At 36.6% G+C, this 16,305-nt stretch overlaps 2 protein-coding genes across 5 annotated transcripts in view; one reads left to right on the top strand and one right to left on the bottom strand.

The window, feature by feature from the left end:
* The first annotated feature begins 63 nt into the window (after window positions 1–63).
* On the top strand, window positions 64–2,649 carry LOC113052472 (serine/threonine-protein kinase pim-2-like). Its single transcript, XM_026216902.1, has 7 exons — window positions 64–453; window positions 868–962; window positions 1,065–1,115; window positions 1,420–1,798; window positions 1,903–2,079; window positions 2,207–2,295; window positions 2,457–2,649. Exons 1-7 carry the CDS (start codon window positions 186–188, stop codon window positions 2,466–2,468), a joined length of 1,071 nt encoding a protein of 356 aa, XP_026072687.1. The 5' UTR covers window positions 64–185; the 3' UTR covers window positions 2,469–2,649.
* A 1,081-nt stretch (window positions 2,650–3,730) lies between these two features.
* Window positions 3,731–16,305, bottom strand: part of LOC113051392 (collagen alpha-6(IV) chain) — a 125,811-nt gene continuing 113,236 nt past the window's right edge. For 3 of the 4 annotated variants that reach the window (XM_026215104.1, XM_026215106.1, XM_026215107.1), the window contains 19 exons: window positions 15,349–15,357; window positions 13,807–13,977; window positions 13,422–13,565; window positions 13,077–13,199; window positions 12,638–12,819; window positions 12,384–12,447; window positions 12,175–12,249; window positions 11,945–12,052; window positions 11,721–11,828; window positions 9,570–9,641; window positions 9,348–9,467; window positions 8,876–8,992; window positions 8,479–8,640; window positions 8,277–8,375; window positions 8,034–8,183; window positions 7,794–7,910; window positions 6,135–6,326; window positions 5,629–5,915; window positions 3,731–5,083 (listed from right to left, as the gene is read on the bottom strand). In XM_026215104.1, coding sequence (XP_026070889.1) covers window positions 4,823–5,083; window positions 5,629–5,915; window positions 6,135–6,326; window positions 7,794–7,910; window positions 8,034–8,183; window positions 8,277–8,375; window positions 8,479–8,640; window positions 8,876–8,992; window positions 9,348–9,467; window positions 9,570–9,641; window positions 11,721–11,828; window positions 11,945–12,052; window positions 12,175–12,249; window positions 12,384–12,447; window positions 12,638–12,819; window positions 13,077–13,199; window positions 13,422–13,565; window positions 13,807–13,977; window positions 15,349–15,357 — 2,561 coding nt within the window. In that variant the 3' untranslated portion in view covers window positions 3,731–4,822. The remainder of the gene's footprint in view (window positions 5,084–5,628; window positions 5,916–6,134; window positions 6,327–7,793; window positions 7,911–8,033; window positions 8,184–8,276; window positions 8,376–8,478; window positions 8,641–8,875; window positions 8,993–9,347; window positions 9,468–9,569; window positions 9,642–11,720; window positions 11,829–11,944; window positions 12,053–12,174; window positions 12,250–12,383; window positions 12,448–12,637; window positions 12,820–13,076; window positions 13,200–13,421; window positions 13,566–13,806; window positions 13,978–15,348; window positions 15,358–16,305) is intronic. The other variant, XM_026215105.1, reaches the window with a different exon arrangement.

The raw sequence follows: 16,305 nt of genomic DNA, 5'->3' as shown, positions 1-16,305 counted from the left end.
GCACTTCAGCGCGAGTTTTTATGACGTTTTTATGATTTCTATGACAATTAGAACGTTGGTATTGCAGTATTTAAAGGCATGAAAATCAATTGCTCACTTTGGTTGAAAAATCGGAGTTTCTGATAACAAAGTCACACACAGTTTTAGCGTTGGACAGCTAAATTCACAACTAAAAAGCGCTTGATATGGAGTCTGTACACGAACCCTGTGAATACACCAACAACACGGAGGAGAAGCATGCTGCTCATCAGCTCGAGACGCACGCTCCTGGTGAGACTGATGGAGGGAGAGACGAGAAAAAGAAGAAGTGCTGGAGGTGGCCGTTTGGTCCTGGTGAGACCGATGGAGGTAGAAAGGAGGCAGGGAATGAGGAGAAACGTAACCTGGTTAATAATAAGACTGGGAAGAAGCTCAAGCGCGCGGCGGCGGGAACATCTCGCAGACATGACAAGGGTAGTCACATGTGGATATTAAGTGATATATGACTGATTTTTCAATTACCAAAACCTCTGTTCTGATTTTTATAGCAAAGAATCACTGTCCCAAACGCTGCTGTCATTATCACACCAAGTATTTTAGAGTGAAAGTTTAGACATCAGAAATTAAAAGACTTTAAACCACAGGATGATTGGAGAACAGCTTTAATTTTTATGCCAAATGCATTTTGTGAAAACTCAGTTTGAGAAACAAATCTGTTGGTTTAATATATATCAAGTCGAAAGTGCATCAAACCACTCCAATTTCAAAATGGACAATTTTTGTATTAATATTATTTATGTTGAATTAGAAAATGTTATTATAAAATATAAAATAGAAATTGAATAAAACTGCATTTCATAGTAACTACAACTGTTTACTTTTTAATAGGTTACATTCTGAGGCGTTATAAAATTGGTCCCAAGCTGGGTGAAGGAGGATTTGGCTTGGTGACCGCAGGGACTCGCCGCAAGGATGGACTTGAGGTTTCTTTTTTTGGCTTACAAAACTTTGCATATCTCTTCAGGATTCTTGACAGATATGATCACTGTGCTCATACTAACTGTTAACTTTGTTTTATTGATCAGGTTGCTGTGAAATATTCATTGAAGTCACCAAACATGCCATTTATCACAGTGGTGAGAAGGCACTGTGCTCTCTGTCTCATTGCTTCTCAGTCTCTGTTTTCAGTTTCTAATATCTCATATTCATGTTAATCACAGACTACAAATGATTTGTGAACTGTTTTGATTTGTGGACTAAGGGTGCGTCCACATTTGAATTTACTCCACAAACGTTAAAAAGTTCTATATAATATGGATATGGGTAGTCTGAATGAAATTATGAACAAACTATATAGTGGGGAAGTATGCAATTTCAAAGAAAGCATAAGTCTTTCTTTGGGAAACCTCCACCATCGATCCATCATGTTTTCTCTTTTAGCCCGGTCATCCCAAACGCCTGACCTGGGAGATAGGCCTGACACTTATGGCCAATAAGAGCCCCAGCTCCCCTCAAATCATTAAACTGCTGGACTGGCAGGAATGCACTGGCCACTACATCATGGTCATGGAGCGGCCCTTGCCTTCCATGGACTTGCTTAGTTTCATGGAGCTCCACGGAGGAACCCTCAACGAGGGCACGGCACAACATGTTATGCGGCAGGTTGTTCGTGCCGCTAACGTGTGCTGTGATAACGGTGTCTTCCATCGGGACATCAAACCGGAAAACCTCCTGGTGAATCAAGACACCATGGAGGTGAAACTAATTGACTTTGGTTGTGGTGCTCTCATGAAAGAAGCAGCCTTCAAAGTCTTCTGCGGTATGTTACACAAACTGCGTTGTTCATTAGCTCACAGAAACACAACCTGCAGTCAGCATGCTGTGGAAATGTATTAAACATCAGACAAAATCTCTTTCTTCCAGGCACAAAAGAGTACTTTCCTCCAGAGTTCAAGCTCACTGGCAAATACCATGCCAAGCCGATGACAGTGTGGTCCCTCGGGATCTTGCTGTTTGAAATGGTGTGCGGGGATTTTCCCACAGCCAAGGACCTGTACATGACCGCTGCCAACATCTGGACAAATCCAGGCCTGTCACAAGGTGAGATCTTCATCAAAGAAGAAGGAGGACAATTTCAATTCTAAATTAGCCGGAAAACAAATTGTTCGGCCAATAGCTTCGAAAAGATGGTAAGTGTAATCTGATAATCTCGATTGTTTTTGCACAGAATGCTGCAGATTGATTTGTGATTGTCTGCAGTCTGAGCCAAAGAAGAGACTCGCTCTGGAGATGATGCATCTCCATGACTGGTTTAAGGTATGGAGTCCTTATAAACGAAATGGTGTTTCATTTTTGTTTCTTTCTGGTTTAGTTTGATAATCAGTCATATAATCATCATAAACATGTTGATTAAAACCAAAACCAAAGTGCTGTAAATGAAATGTATTTAGACAATACATGTAATGTGTTTGTTTCAGGTCATGGATTAAGACTTGGAGAGAACATCAGAAAACGACATCTGTCCCAGCCACCCTTGATTTCTGTTCTCAGTCTACTTTCCATCTGCCGGGTCGATATTAGTGGCCTCTCGATCCCTCCTCTCAGGCCTTAGCGTCTTGTTGTGCCACCAAGTCCTTGATTTAAAGCAGTATATCTGGCAGTATTGCTTGCTTGGAGATTAAAAGTTATTTGTATATCATTATTGTATTCATTTATTTTAAAGAGTGTCATAAAAAGGTATTTTGTAAAAAAAATAAAAAAAAATAAAAAAAAAATAATAAGAAATGAAATAAAATACAAAGTATAAGAAATTTGTGAGAATTTGTAAGACTTGTTAAAAAAAAGTGTAATAAAATGTATAAGAAATATATGTTTATAATAATTTTGCACTGTTTCAAAAGTGAGTGACGTTATCTGTGGCCAAGTATAGTAACTGATACTCAGAATTTGTGCTCTACATTTAACTCATCCATGGGCACACACACACACACACACACACACAGACACACACACACACACACGCACGCGCACACGTTTGTTTTTATGAAAAGTGGAGACATCCCATAGACGTAATGGTTTTTATACTATACAAACTGTATATTGTATGACCCTTCACCAACCCTACACCTAACCCTAACCCTCACAGGAAACTGTATTTTTACTTTCTCAAAAAAAAAAACTCATTCTGTATGATTTATAAGTGTTTTGAAAAATGGGGACATGGGTTATGTCCTCATAAGTCACCCTCTCCTTGTAATACCTGTCTCATACCCATGTCATTATACAGAGTTGTGTCCTGATATGTCACAAAAACATACCCACACAAAGCATTGAGTAGTGAATGAACACACACCCGGAGAAGTGGGCAAGAATTTTCTGTGGTGCCCGTGAACAGTTGGGCACCTCAGTCATGGCTATTGAGGACGGAAGAGTCCATCACCACTCAAAATGTACTATTATAAACCCAAATCTGAGTGCCAGTGCTATACTGGTTTATCTTTCTTAAGTGATTTTGACAGTCACATGGTAATAAAGATTAAAAGTTTTACATCACAAGAGCAACTTAATATAAGACAGCACTTAAAAGTTTGAATACTTTTATTTGAGAGGTTTCATACATGTACTCATTGTGAGCATTCAAATCAAACATTTACAGCACTATACCAAATTCTGGAAAAAATGTCGTCCTCTCATGTAAAAATGTTTAACAATCAGTTATGAACATTTACAGTGTTTCAAAATTATACATCTCTTTTTTTTTTTTTTTGTCTCAGCGCAGAAAACAACCAAAAGCAATATAAATGGGAAAATATTATTAAATCTTTCCCGGTTATTAAATGTACAATGAATTGAATACATCTTTCTATAAAGGGGATGAAATGAATAAACCATAATCTAACTACTTACAGATGCAATGAAATAAAACACAGAAGAAATGTATACTCATGGCTACCAATGAGAGACTTAGTGGTTCATAGTGGTTATATATATCTTTCTAAGAGACTGGCTGACTTATTAGTCTATTTAAAAATATATTTATATTATACACATTTTTGGTCATGTAATGAATTACTGAGGCTAAAAACCTTTACCTTAAAAGACCAAGAAATGATCTGTAAGGTATTAAGCATCCACATAATTTATGTTTAATGGACGTTTAAATGTTCTCAACAATAAAATAAAATAATATATCACTAGGTGAAAAAGATGAATCTAAATCAACTGCATGTGAAAGAACGTTAACATATATATAAAAGGTTATTTTTTTATTTATCTTTTTTTTAGTTCAGTGCTATTCATACAGGATATGAATGGGGTTAGACTAACCATTTCAAGTGACAACCATGAGGACAATCTTATTCATGGAGATGCAAAGTGCAGGTTTGTCCATTTTTGCTGAATGGTAAACAGGATTAACGAATGGTTAACATGAATGTGAAGAAAGCACCAACACAGGCTACGAAAGCCAAAACATATCCATGAAATGCAGTATTGTTTTCAACGCTGCATGGATTAATTTGGAAAATCAAGGTTCATTATTCCGTGCCATCCACAGTGAGTCTGGGATGCACTCTCTGAGGTAGCCGTGAATATGACCAACAACTTAAAGAAAAACACAACATATTATTTTCAACATAGCACCGTTGTTGATAAACAGATGAAGAGTAAAATCTTACCAATTTACCATGGGCTCACCTTAGCCCTTCAAATCATCACTGTTGGGGCATCAAGGGCATGAATCTAATCAGTCAGTTCATGTTTGGTTCTTTATCTTCCTCTACTCATCCCATCCACTCTTCTTTCAGTAGTTTGGATAAAGTCTCCTGCTGTGCATCTACACAAGCTACAAGATCTTCATGCAGACTTGACAGCGACTGATGAGTGAGCGGTACTCGACTCCCTTCAGCGTCTCCTGGGAAGGAGCATGGATGAACTGTTTGTTCTGCTCTACTATTGTCAACCAGAAGCTGTACTTGTTGGCAAAGTAGTGGCAGGTGCCGTGGGCACCGTTGCACTCGATGAAGGGGGTGGCACGGAAATCCTCCAGACAAGAACCGGGAGACACCAATGACTGACCGCCTCCTTCGGCACCTGCGGCGGTGTGCTGAAGGACAAACATACAGTAAATGTCACAAGTTATATGTAGGTAGTCTTGACATTGGCGAAATAAAACATCCTTTAGTTAATAGCTTACATACCGTACTATAAGTCGCATCAGTCCAAAAATACGTCATGACGAGGAAAAAAACGTATATATATATAAGTCGCACTGGACTATAAGTAGTGAACCAAGAGAAAACATTACCGTCTACAGCCACGAGAGGGCGCTCTATGTCTTCAGTGTAAGCTACAGGAGCACTGAGCAGCATAGAGCGCCCTCTGGTGGCTGGAGACGGTAATGTTTTCTCTTGGTTCATTTCTCTTGGTTCATGTCAAATTAATTTTGATAAATAAGTCGCAACTGACTATAAGTCGCAAGACCAGCCAAACTATGAAAAAAAGTGCGACTTATAGTCTGGAAAATACGGTAAATATTACATTTTCAACATACCTTTATTGTATTAACTGTCAAGCGTTTGAACATTATTTTATACAGATGAGTGAACATGAAATAGCTCAGTTGATGTGTGTGGTATAACTCAATTTTACCATAAGGAAGGAGTAACCAATCCACAGACTTCTCCAGCCCTGAGGGCAGGTCGGTATGCTGAGATCCTGGCTATGGATAGCGATAGCTTGAGATGGAGCCTCGCACACTGAGCAGCGGCTAATGTATGGAGATATCTGCTGATCTGCCACAGGCATCATGGGAATGGGTGCTGTGGTGGATAGCCAGTAGGATTTGTCATTGCGACTAGCGTAGTGGCAGATTTCATCGACTGTGCAGTACAGGAAGGGGATGGTGCTGAAATGCGGCAGGCAGGAGCCGGGCAATCCTGTGAGGACCAGAACATTGGATTTAACTTTCACAACATTATCTTGAGGTTAGTCAGCTTATCAGTATATACAAGGAAAATTGTGTACATTGCATAGTCTACAATAAATTGATCCACAACAATTCATATTCCGAATCTATTTCTAAACCGAATGATCCAAATGAATGAAAATTCGAAAAACATCTGAAAGCCCTTGTAATAACAACTGTAGTGTCTTACCCAGGTCCTGGTTGTGTGCTTTCTCCTGCCCCTCTACATAGAGCAAACTGTATCCATCCCACAGCCTGGACATGCCTTGAGGACACATGGGCACCTGGCTGGACTGACTGTGTTTCACCAAAGTATAACCGATACTGCTACTGCGCGCCGGTGGACCAGGACGACCTTGCATTCCCGGTGAGCCACGCGCTCCTGTAGAAGATATGTCAAAGTGGAAGAACTTAAAAGGCAGTTACAGAAGGGAGATGTGGTGGCCATGCTTTAAAATTAAATTAATATAACCTTATTTCAAGTGATGACGGATTCTGATTTGAGCCTTAGTGTAAAAGTTAACCCTGCCTTCTTTAAATATTTCTAAATGATTAACAGTTGAAAACATTTGTTAGAAATTTTAAAAAGTAATGAAATGTAATCAGTTGCATCACTTTAATAACGCAATTTAAAAATGTATGCTACTTATTACATTTTATATAGGGTATATATTATATTATATAAAAACTTGTACTCTGTAACCTATTACAATCCCAAAGTAACCTTCCCAACACTGCTTATAAATATTCAGTTAATTAAATATCTACCTAATCTGACCACTACAATGATTTCTGCGGGTGTATCTTAAGTAATTACAGCAACTGACTGATATTAAATAATATGATTTGATAGAAAATAATCAAAATTATTTAGCTGTTACCACATAAAGAGTTTAATGATTCTCATCTGGTCTTGCTTCAGAATCCCAATTTTAAACTATAAATCAAGTGGCACAAGACCAGGTTAAAAATGTCTGTAGCACAAAAATGTTTATTACAAAAAAAAAAAAAAAAAAACCTTATTGCAAAAGCTCACCAAGGCTGCTTTTATTTCATCAAAAATACAATAAAAAATGGTCATATGAAACTATTAAAATCAATACAAATGTTGGTGCTCAAGAAACTTTTATTATTATTATTATTATGCTGAAAACAGTTACTGCTTAATATTTTTCTGGAACCCATGATGCATTTTTTTCAGGATACTTTGATGAATAGAAAGTAAAAAAAAAAAAACGGCACAGCATTTATTTGAAATAAATCTTCTGTTTTATTATAAATGTCTTTACTGTCACGTTTAATCAATTTAATGCATCCTTGCTGAATAAAAGCTTCTCTCTAATAATTTTTGAATAAACAATAAAGACAATAAACAATAAATCTTGAAGAAGTTTGATGGCTCACACAGCCATATATATATATATATATATATATATATATATATGGCTATATGGCTAGTATTATTCCTTTCTTTTATTATACACACACACACACACACACACACACGCACATATATATATATATATATATGCATTGTCCATTTGGAATTATAAGGTTCTAGCTAACAATTTTCAAAATTGAGTTATTCATATATTATTATTTACATATTAACTTATTTACATTATGTGCTAGATTTTTTTATGTTGTTTACATTTTGGAACTTTAAAAAACTGAAAGGTTCTATCAACACAGAATTGAATGCAAAATCTTTGAAGCTCAATATTTCAAAACTACTCGGGATGCAGATAGAACATTATAATTCCAAGGGGACTATATATATATATATATGAACCACTACTCCAAAACATTTATACAAAGGATGTAAAAGGTAGAAGGACACTCTTTGTACCTTGGCTTCCTGTGGGTCCTTGGATTCCTGGAGGTCCAGGGTCACCAAAAGTTCCAGGAGATCCAGCTGCACCAACAGGACCAAGTCTACCCATTGGCCCTCTGGGTCCTTTGGGACCTAGAGAGATTTCAGAGGAATTGAAATTGGAGTTAAAAGATAAATAATTTATCAGACTTTCAGTTTAATATTTCTTACTTTTTTCTTACCTTCTGCAAAGACGATTAAAAAAAAAACACTCACCAGGGACTCCTGGACGGCCTGGTATGCCTGGCATTCCTGCCTGACCATCAGACCCATCAAGACCTTGTGGGCCCTGTTCCCCATATGGCATTCTTTCGGTTATGTTAAGTGGGAACACAGTACCTGGAATTCCCTTACGACCGGGAATACCTGAGAGGACGATAAGCAAAAGCTGTTGTTTCAATAATGCTCATGATTTATTACTGTTAGCTAAATCTCAAAATTTACAAAATGCTTACTGACCCTTTAATCCTTTGGGTCCATTCCTGCCAAAATATCCTGGTTCTCCAGGTGACCCCGGTGATCCAAGTACACCATCAAAGCCAGGGTCACCTTTTTGTCCTTGTAAATCCAGAGAGCACAAAAATGAATAAACTCCAATGAATAAACTATTGAAACACAGTAAAAAGAGACAGGGCAATATTAAAGCAGTAGAAAAAAACACCTTTAAAACCAGGACTGCCTTGCATTCCAGGGGCTCCAAAACCACCGGGTTCTCCACGTGGTCCTGGTATCCCTGGTCGCCCAGGATATCCATCATCCCCCCTGTCTCCTTGGACGGTTCCAGGGCCTGGTGGACCAGGCCGGCCAGGAGGGCCAAAAGGACCTACAAATGACCCAGTTCAACTGATTTCACTGTATCACCAGAACTATGAGCAACTGCTATTAACAAAAGGTGAAATTCACGCTCAAAGAGAAACAGATCTACCTGTACAAGAAATTATAATTGCTAGCCCTTTTACATCAAACATTTGTTTTGTTAAATATATATATATTTATTTATATATGTAGCCCAAGAAAGAAGAAGTAATAAAAGTAATGAGAAGAGAGATGTCCTGTACCTTCTCGTCCATCTAATCCTGGAAGTCCGGAGTCTCCAGGAGGACCTGGGATATTAGAAGGACTAGGGGGTCCAGGGGGTCCTGGATTACCAGCGAAGCCTCTCGAACCAGAGGCACCTGGAAACCAAGATTTCATAATCACTAAATACGTATAACATCACTAAATGCAAATAAAAGAGAAACGAAGCAATGACCCCATAATTACTTGCTTGTTTTTTTTTTTTTGGTGTGATTCCCACTCTACTTTTTAAATAATTAGCTCGATGGCTCAGTATTTTTTCCATTTATGTTTACTACCATTTAAACAATATACATGTATTTACAGTTTTCTTTTTTTTCTTCCAGACTTTCCTTTTCATTCAAATTTATATTTTTCCCTTATTTTCTTTTCTTTCAAGAGATTCACATATAACAGAAGGTCTGGTGAGGCCAACTTTCATGGTCAGTGGTCCATACACAGAATCCTCCTCACCAGGGTCTCCTCTGGATCCTTTTTCTCCTGGGCGCCCAGGTGCTCCGGGTTGTGATGAGCCTCTCTCTCCCTTCAGGCCATTCACACCAGGAGCTCCAGTCCGACCACCTTCAGTCACACCTGAGGACATAAGTTAAATGAAAGAGCAGACACTAGTTTGCACATGTTTAAAGCATAATGTACTGTAAACCTTATAATCAAAGGTTTATCTGATTAATGTACCTGGAACACCAGACAGCCCCTTGGATCCTGGAAGACCATTGAGTCCATGTAAACCAGGTGATCCTGGAAAACCTGGAGGAAGAATTAAGGCAGGGTATTTCAGAAATGGCAACATGCTGGGCTGAGTTTCCCAAAAGCTTCGTAAGCCTAAGAAGTTTGTAAAAATCAGCGTAGATCTACGAGTGCTCTGGAGTAATTGTAAAGCCATAAGTGCATCATAAGAAGACAGATTTATGTGGTCACCTGCAGGACAATCTGCAGATTACACCTTCAACTTGATTCAAGTGCAATGTGATTATAATATAAGGATTTGATTGTGCTTTATGACTCGTTTTATCGATTTATTTTTTATTAATTTATAAATGAATTAATTAAAAATGGCAGGAAAATGTATAAGTACACATTTAAATGACTGAAAAAAAATAAAATAAAAAAGAAGTAATGTAGGAAATGCTTCAAAGACTCTCTCTCTATATATATATAATTTAAATAAATAAATAAATTTAAATAAATGTATGCATTTAGCAGATGCTTTTATCCAAAGCGACTTACAGTGCATTCAGGCTAACCTTTTTTTCCCAACATAAAAGTATATAAAGTATATTATATATTATTATGTAAAGTATAATATTGTACACTATAATATAATATAATATTGTATTGTATTATAGTTATTATATCCAAGTGGTCTGTCTGGAATGCAGCATTAGGTTAACATCAATAAACAATCGTAAAATTACTCGTAGAAAACGTTCTTAAGCGCTAAGATCAATTGTTATCAGGAAACCCGGCCCTGGTTACAAAGTAACGGATTACAGTAACTATATAACTTTTTTGGGTAACGAAGTAAAGTAACGCATTACCCTAATAATATTGGTAACTACTCTACTTTACTAGACTACAGGAATGCGCTTTTCTGCATTACACAAGCCGTGTTTGTCTGTATGTAAAGTTCTGGGCCGGGTTTCCCGTTAACGATTGATCTTAGCGCTTAAGAGCATTTTCTACGAGTAATTTTACGATCGTTCGTTATTGTTTCACGTGCGTTTCCCAACCACTTCAGCAAGTCATTGACATATTTACATGTATAAAATCAACTTAATTCATTTTTTTCTTAAAATAGCCTTATGAAATGTTTTTCACTGAGAGTCATGCTGCGTTCACTTCATTAGCATTTGACAGTTTGATTTGAGTAAAACTAGCGTCACAACACATACACAGGACTGTAAAGATATTCACTTTAACACTTCAAAATAAAAGTCCGGTTTAATTTAAAGACAAGTATTTTCCAGAAATGTATTACTATTGTTCAGCAGAATGTACATATTCTACTACTACTACTACTACTAAAATGAAACGAACATAATTTTTTTAAGGAATAATCACAATATACAATAACAACATTTCTTCCATGTTTTATTTATAATAGTAAATCCCCTTTGTTTACCAAAAAATAAAGTTTGCTTAATTTTCAATAATTAAAAGAAAAACTAAATTAATGTTTTATGCCTTCATTTGATAACCGGAAAAATGTATATACACAACAGAATTTCTGAGGGAAACAAAAAAAAAAAAAACATTTCACAAGGCCATTTTAAGAAAAAATTGAATAAATTAAGTTATTTTTATGCATTTAAATAATTTGACATGCTAAACATACTGTATGGTGAAGAAAAAATAAAACATTTCATAGGGCCCTAAACATGTAATTTTTGTTGAACTTTTAATAAATCGTTGTGAAAATGTATAAGTGTTATGATTTAAATTAATTAGACATATTTTTGATTAATACTATTAAATTTAATCATTAAAAAGGAATTGAGAAAAAAAAAATGGAATCCAGAAAAATTAAAACTGAAAAATGCAATTTGGAAACATTTTTTATGGAATTTGGGAAAAAATAAAACATATTTCATAGGGCACAAAAAAACTAAAGTAAAGTAATAAGTAGTGAAGTTACTTTTCAAATGCAGTAACTAGGAAAGTAATCTCATTACAATTTACAGAAGTAACTAGTAACTAGTAACTAATAAAAAATTTTGAGTAACTACCCCAACACTTGTCTACTGGTTTGTAGAAAGATGAACGACTACAGGTGAAAAACATGTTTTAGCAATATCTAAAATAAACTGGTAAAAGTTCTTGTTTAACCTTTCTCTCCTGATGAACCTGGAGCTCCAGGACGGCCTGGAACTCCATCACGCCCCTTCTGTCCTGGATAACCAGGCAGACCCCTAATGCCTGGGAGGCCTGGTGAGCCTATAAACAAATACAACAATACATTTAAATGAACATTAGGAAAGAAGAGAGCTGCTATTGTTAAAGCTGAAATAATTTCAATAGAATCATAAGGGTGGATCTAAACTTCCACATACCACCAAATCCTGGTGCTCCCGGCTCTCCAGGAAAACCTTTCTGGCCTTGGAATCCCAAGACTCCTGGGAGCCCTGGATCACCTGTTTCACCAGGAAGTCCTGGACCACCTTGTTATGAAAGACAAAAGACAAAAACCTATTTACAAAATCAGACTGAAATATAAATTACAAAAAAATAGAAGAGTTTACAAGATATTCACATACTAAAAGCCTGAAAAAGTCTTTCTCACCTGGGAATCCGCGATTTCCAATCAAACCCTTTTGTCCAGGGGGTCCAGATAATTCATATGAATCACCTTTCTCACCTAAGAGACAATGTTTAGGGACATTAACCTAGTATTCAACTACTTACATTTCCATATGTAGTGTAGGTCAGAAATAAGGCACATAATTAGTATTCTTATTATACTTGGCATTGACAGAATCACACAGATCTCACCTTTGCCACCAGGTTGTCCTGAAGTGCCTGGGAACCCTTGAACACCAGGTAAACCATCATCACCCTGCAGCGGAGAACATCACAAAAAGTAAAAGACACTGTATATTTTTATGCATAAAACATTTTGATAAGTCCAAGTATGAGACTTTGATACCATATTAGACACAATGCCAATAACAGTATTAGTACTGCTAGTGCAGAGTAAACTTTTTTTTACATTATTATATTTGTGGGGCTGAATACAGCATGCTTACCCTCATGCCTGGTAAGCCAGGGAAGCCCATAACTCCAGATGAACCTTTGGGTCCAGGAAAGCCAAAGGAGCCGGGAATACCTGGGAGTCCTGGTTGGCCAGGAAAACCTTTTGCTTGGTCTGCAACACCAGGTGATCCAGGATAGCCTTCACGTCCAGGAAGCCCTGGATAACCCTTATCACCTGTTAAGAGGGGAAAAAAAATTTGTTTTTATTTTATTTTAATTTTAAAGACTGGTATTTAGTGTCATTATAATCCCATACTTTTATCACAAGCTGAAAAAATACATTTGCTTATCATTAGATTCCATTGAATGACTCTACATAAAGCTCATCATCACAAGTCCATGAACAAACCTCTATTGCACTAAACAGCATAAATTCCTCATTAAAAATGAAGGAACTGAGGTCTAATTGGATGTTCTGTCCACTTTTTGTACCTCTTGGTCCTGGGAAACCAGGCAGTCCTTGACCTCCTGGGTCACCTCTTTCACCCTTTAACAGCTGATTTGCTGGAATTGATGGAGGAGAAGGTCCTGGAAGACCAGGAACACCACGATCCCCTTTAAAACATAAAAATACAGTGTATCCATTAGAATAGTATGCATTATATTTCTTCAGTGCATTTGAAAATATAATTACAATAAACTATTTTATATCCTGCTTCTTGCTGAAGTTCTAAATTCTTTTTTGAGTGCCTTCTATGGTTTAGCTTAACTAAAAAAAAACAAAAAAAAAAAAACAACACCAATGAAACGTCCTGCAAGTGCCATCAATAAACCTACCTTTGGTTCCTCTTGATCCAGTTCCCCCAGGTACACCATCCTGTCCAGTGAAACCAGGTACACCTTTAACACCTGGGCCACCTTGGACGCCAGGAGAACCAGGAAATCCTGGGAACCCCACCAATCCAAGAGACCCTTTCTCCCCTTTAACACAGACAACAAAATAACTACATTATGATAATTAAATGTAAAATATGCTTATTAGACTATTTTATGCTATTTGAAACAATCTCCAAGATGCTTGTTTGACATCTTTGTAATAAAGCACGCCATAACAAATTTAAATAGTGTGGTTTTAGAGATAGTAGAAGCATGTTTAAATGATTCAGAAATTAATTTAAAGTAGTTTCTCAATTTAAAATAAGCTCTTTCTGCAATATCATACCCTTTATTCCTGGTCTTCCAGGTATGCCTCGACGTGTTCCAATGCCAGGGGGTCCAGGAGGTCCCCTGAATCCCTGTGACCCTGGGATGCCAGGAAGTCCTGGTATACCCTTTATTCCACCAGGCCCTGGAGGTCCTGGATCTCCTCTCACACCCTTCAGCCCTGGGAAACCTGCGGAGGAACAAAATAATTAAAACATAATATAGGGATTGGCTCTGAAAGTGCTTAGAAATTACTTGGATTTCACTGAAATAAATTGCATTAAGATGTGTTATGAGATAATAAGTAAAACAAAAGTAAATAATCTCATAATACTGAACATATGGGCACACTTACCCACTAAAGAAATACTTTAAAAACAGTATGCAGTGCTTTGAACAAAGGTAATTAATGAAAAAAAAAAAAAAAAACGCAATGCTGTTCATTAACAAATTACTAAAATATGTATTAAATGTTGATAAAAGTTGACATTTATTGATATTTATTGTACTGGATGAACACAACATATTTCACGATTTGTGGTAATGTCAGTTCAAAGCAAGGGCTAAATCTAGATTACAAGCAGTTGGAACATAAAATATTCCTTTCATGACTAACTAAAGCTGACATTACCTTTTCTAAAGATGCTGCCGTTTTATAAGTAGCTGGGTTTGTTGTTAAAGGCACACAGGCACATCAGGGTTATAGCAAGTTATGATGCTAGAAAGTTAGATTAAAAGCTAGATTGCTCAAATACACTGAACCTGAGGATTAGTATTTAAGCACACAAGTTTAGGTCATCTTTTACGTGTGAGTGTTCTATGTGCTTCCTGCTTCATGGTACACAAACACAATAAAAGATGGGGAAATACAGTTTGTTTTTTTTACAGTTTGAAACTCCTTTCAAAATAAGGTCAATCCAAGAAAATACAAATTAACATTTGGCAGATTCAAATAAACATTAATTCTGCATTGTCAACACAAACAAATCACTCTGTTGGATTGAAATAGAAGCCTAGAAGGAAGAGTTAACCCAGAAATTAAACTTATGTCATCATTTACTCACCTTCATAAGACTCTTAAATGAAGATATTTTTAATGAAACCTGAGTTATGTCCCTTTGGTGAAAGTCTCTTACACCAAACCTTTGACAGTTCAAAGGGTTCATAAAGACATTTTAAAAGTAATTCATATGAAACAATATTTAATCAAAATAATTTAATTCTGTTCAAGTATCAAAGCATATAAAGCAATCGAGACTCTTCAGATGATTTGGATAAGTGCAAGTTGGTGGAATAGACATTTAACGGAAGGACAGAAATCTGTCAGGTTTGACAAAAAAATCTTAAAGATGGATGAAAGTCTTATTGGTTATAAACAAGGGTGAGAGTGAGTAAGTGAAGACACTTTTCAGTTTTGGGTGAAAAAAAGACATGCTCCCCAACACTCTTAATTAAAAGGAATGGAAAGACAAGTGCACTAAGAGGAAGCATCGCAAGAGTGTGAATCGTGTGTAAGAGGAACATCAGCACTAAATGAGGGCGGGAGGACAATATTTCTCACCTTGGCAGCCTAGTGAGGTGACCCACCAAAAATAGAAGAGGGTGACACCACAGATGGAAGGATGGGAGGGTGGAAATGATGGTGATGGAAAAAGAGAAGAAGGGGAAGATGACCATAGAGAAAAGAATATTAATAATAACAGATATTTTCGTGAGGAAGATCAGTTAACACAGGCTGACGAAGACCCATGAGAAGAGAAAGAGCTAGTGAAACATTTGACCGCATTTCAAATCTGCAGTAGTAAAAACACAATACTCGCATGCAAGTTTAACGAAAACCGTGACAACTAGAGTTGTGACAATAGAAATAGACAATAGTATCATGTACTGACATTAGTCAGATATATCGCCTGTGGCTGATGCCTTTGATGATAGCGAGACTATTAATATTATTATCATCAGGCTAGTATTATTATCTAATTAATATTAGGGCTTATTTGTTCCATCATTTTTCATTTTCCGCATTTTTAAAGTGTTGTGCATTATAACCAATCACACATTTCCATTGAGTTTATGAATGCGCTATAAGCACCACCGGCTGACAGAGAGTGGATTTACAGAGTTACAGAGTCTGTTTGCAGTTTTTGTCTGACTGAATTTGCATGCCCTACTGTAAATTTTGACCAGTTGATGAAAAACAAGCATATGTGGATTCTACCGTTTTAAACAATTAAAAAAAAGATATCTAGAATTATTTATGGAGCAGATAAAGCACGTATATTTATTATTATTATTTATTAATCAATTATCATTTTGAATAAACACTTTCTTTATTTAAAGCTGCAGTAGGTAACTTTTGTAAAAATGTATTTTTTACATATTTGTTAAACCTGTCATTATGTCCTGACAGTAGAATAAGAGACAGATAATCTATGAAAAAAATCAAGTTCCTCTGGCTCCTCCCAGTGGTCCTATTGCCATTTGCAGAAATACACCACTCCCATTAAGAAAACAACCA

This window comes from Carassius auratus, chromosome 32 (genome assembly GCF_003368295.1).
Source record: "Carassius auratus strain Wakin chromosome 32, ASM336829v1, whole genome shotgun sequence".
NCBI classification, from domain to species: Eukaryota; Metazoa; Chordata; class Actinopteri; order Cypriniformes; family Cyprinidae; genus Carassius; species Carassius auratus.
The sequence above is the reverse complement of the archived record's forward strand: the minus strand, read 5'-3'. Positions and strand labels throughout refer to the sequence as shown.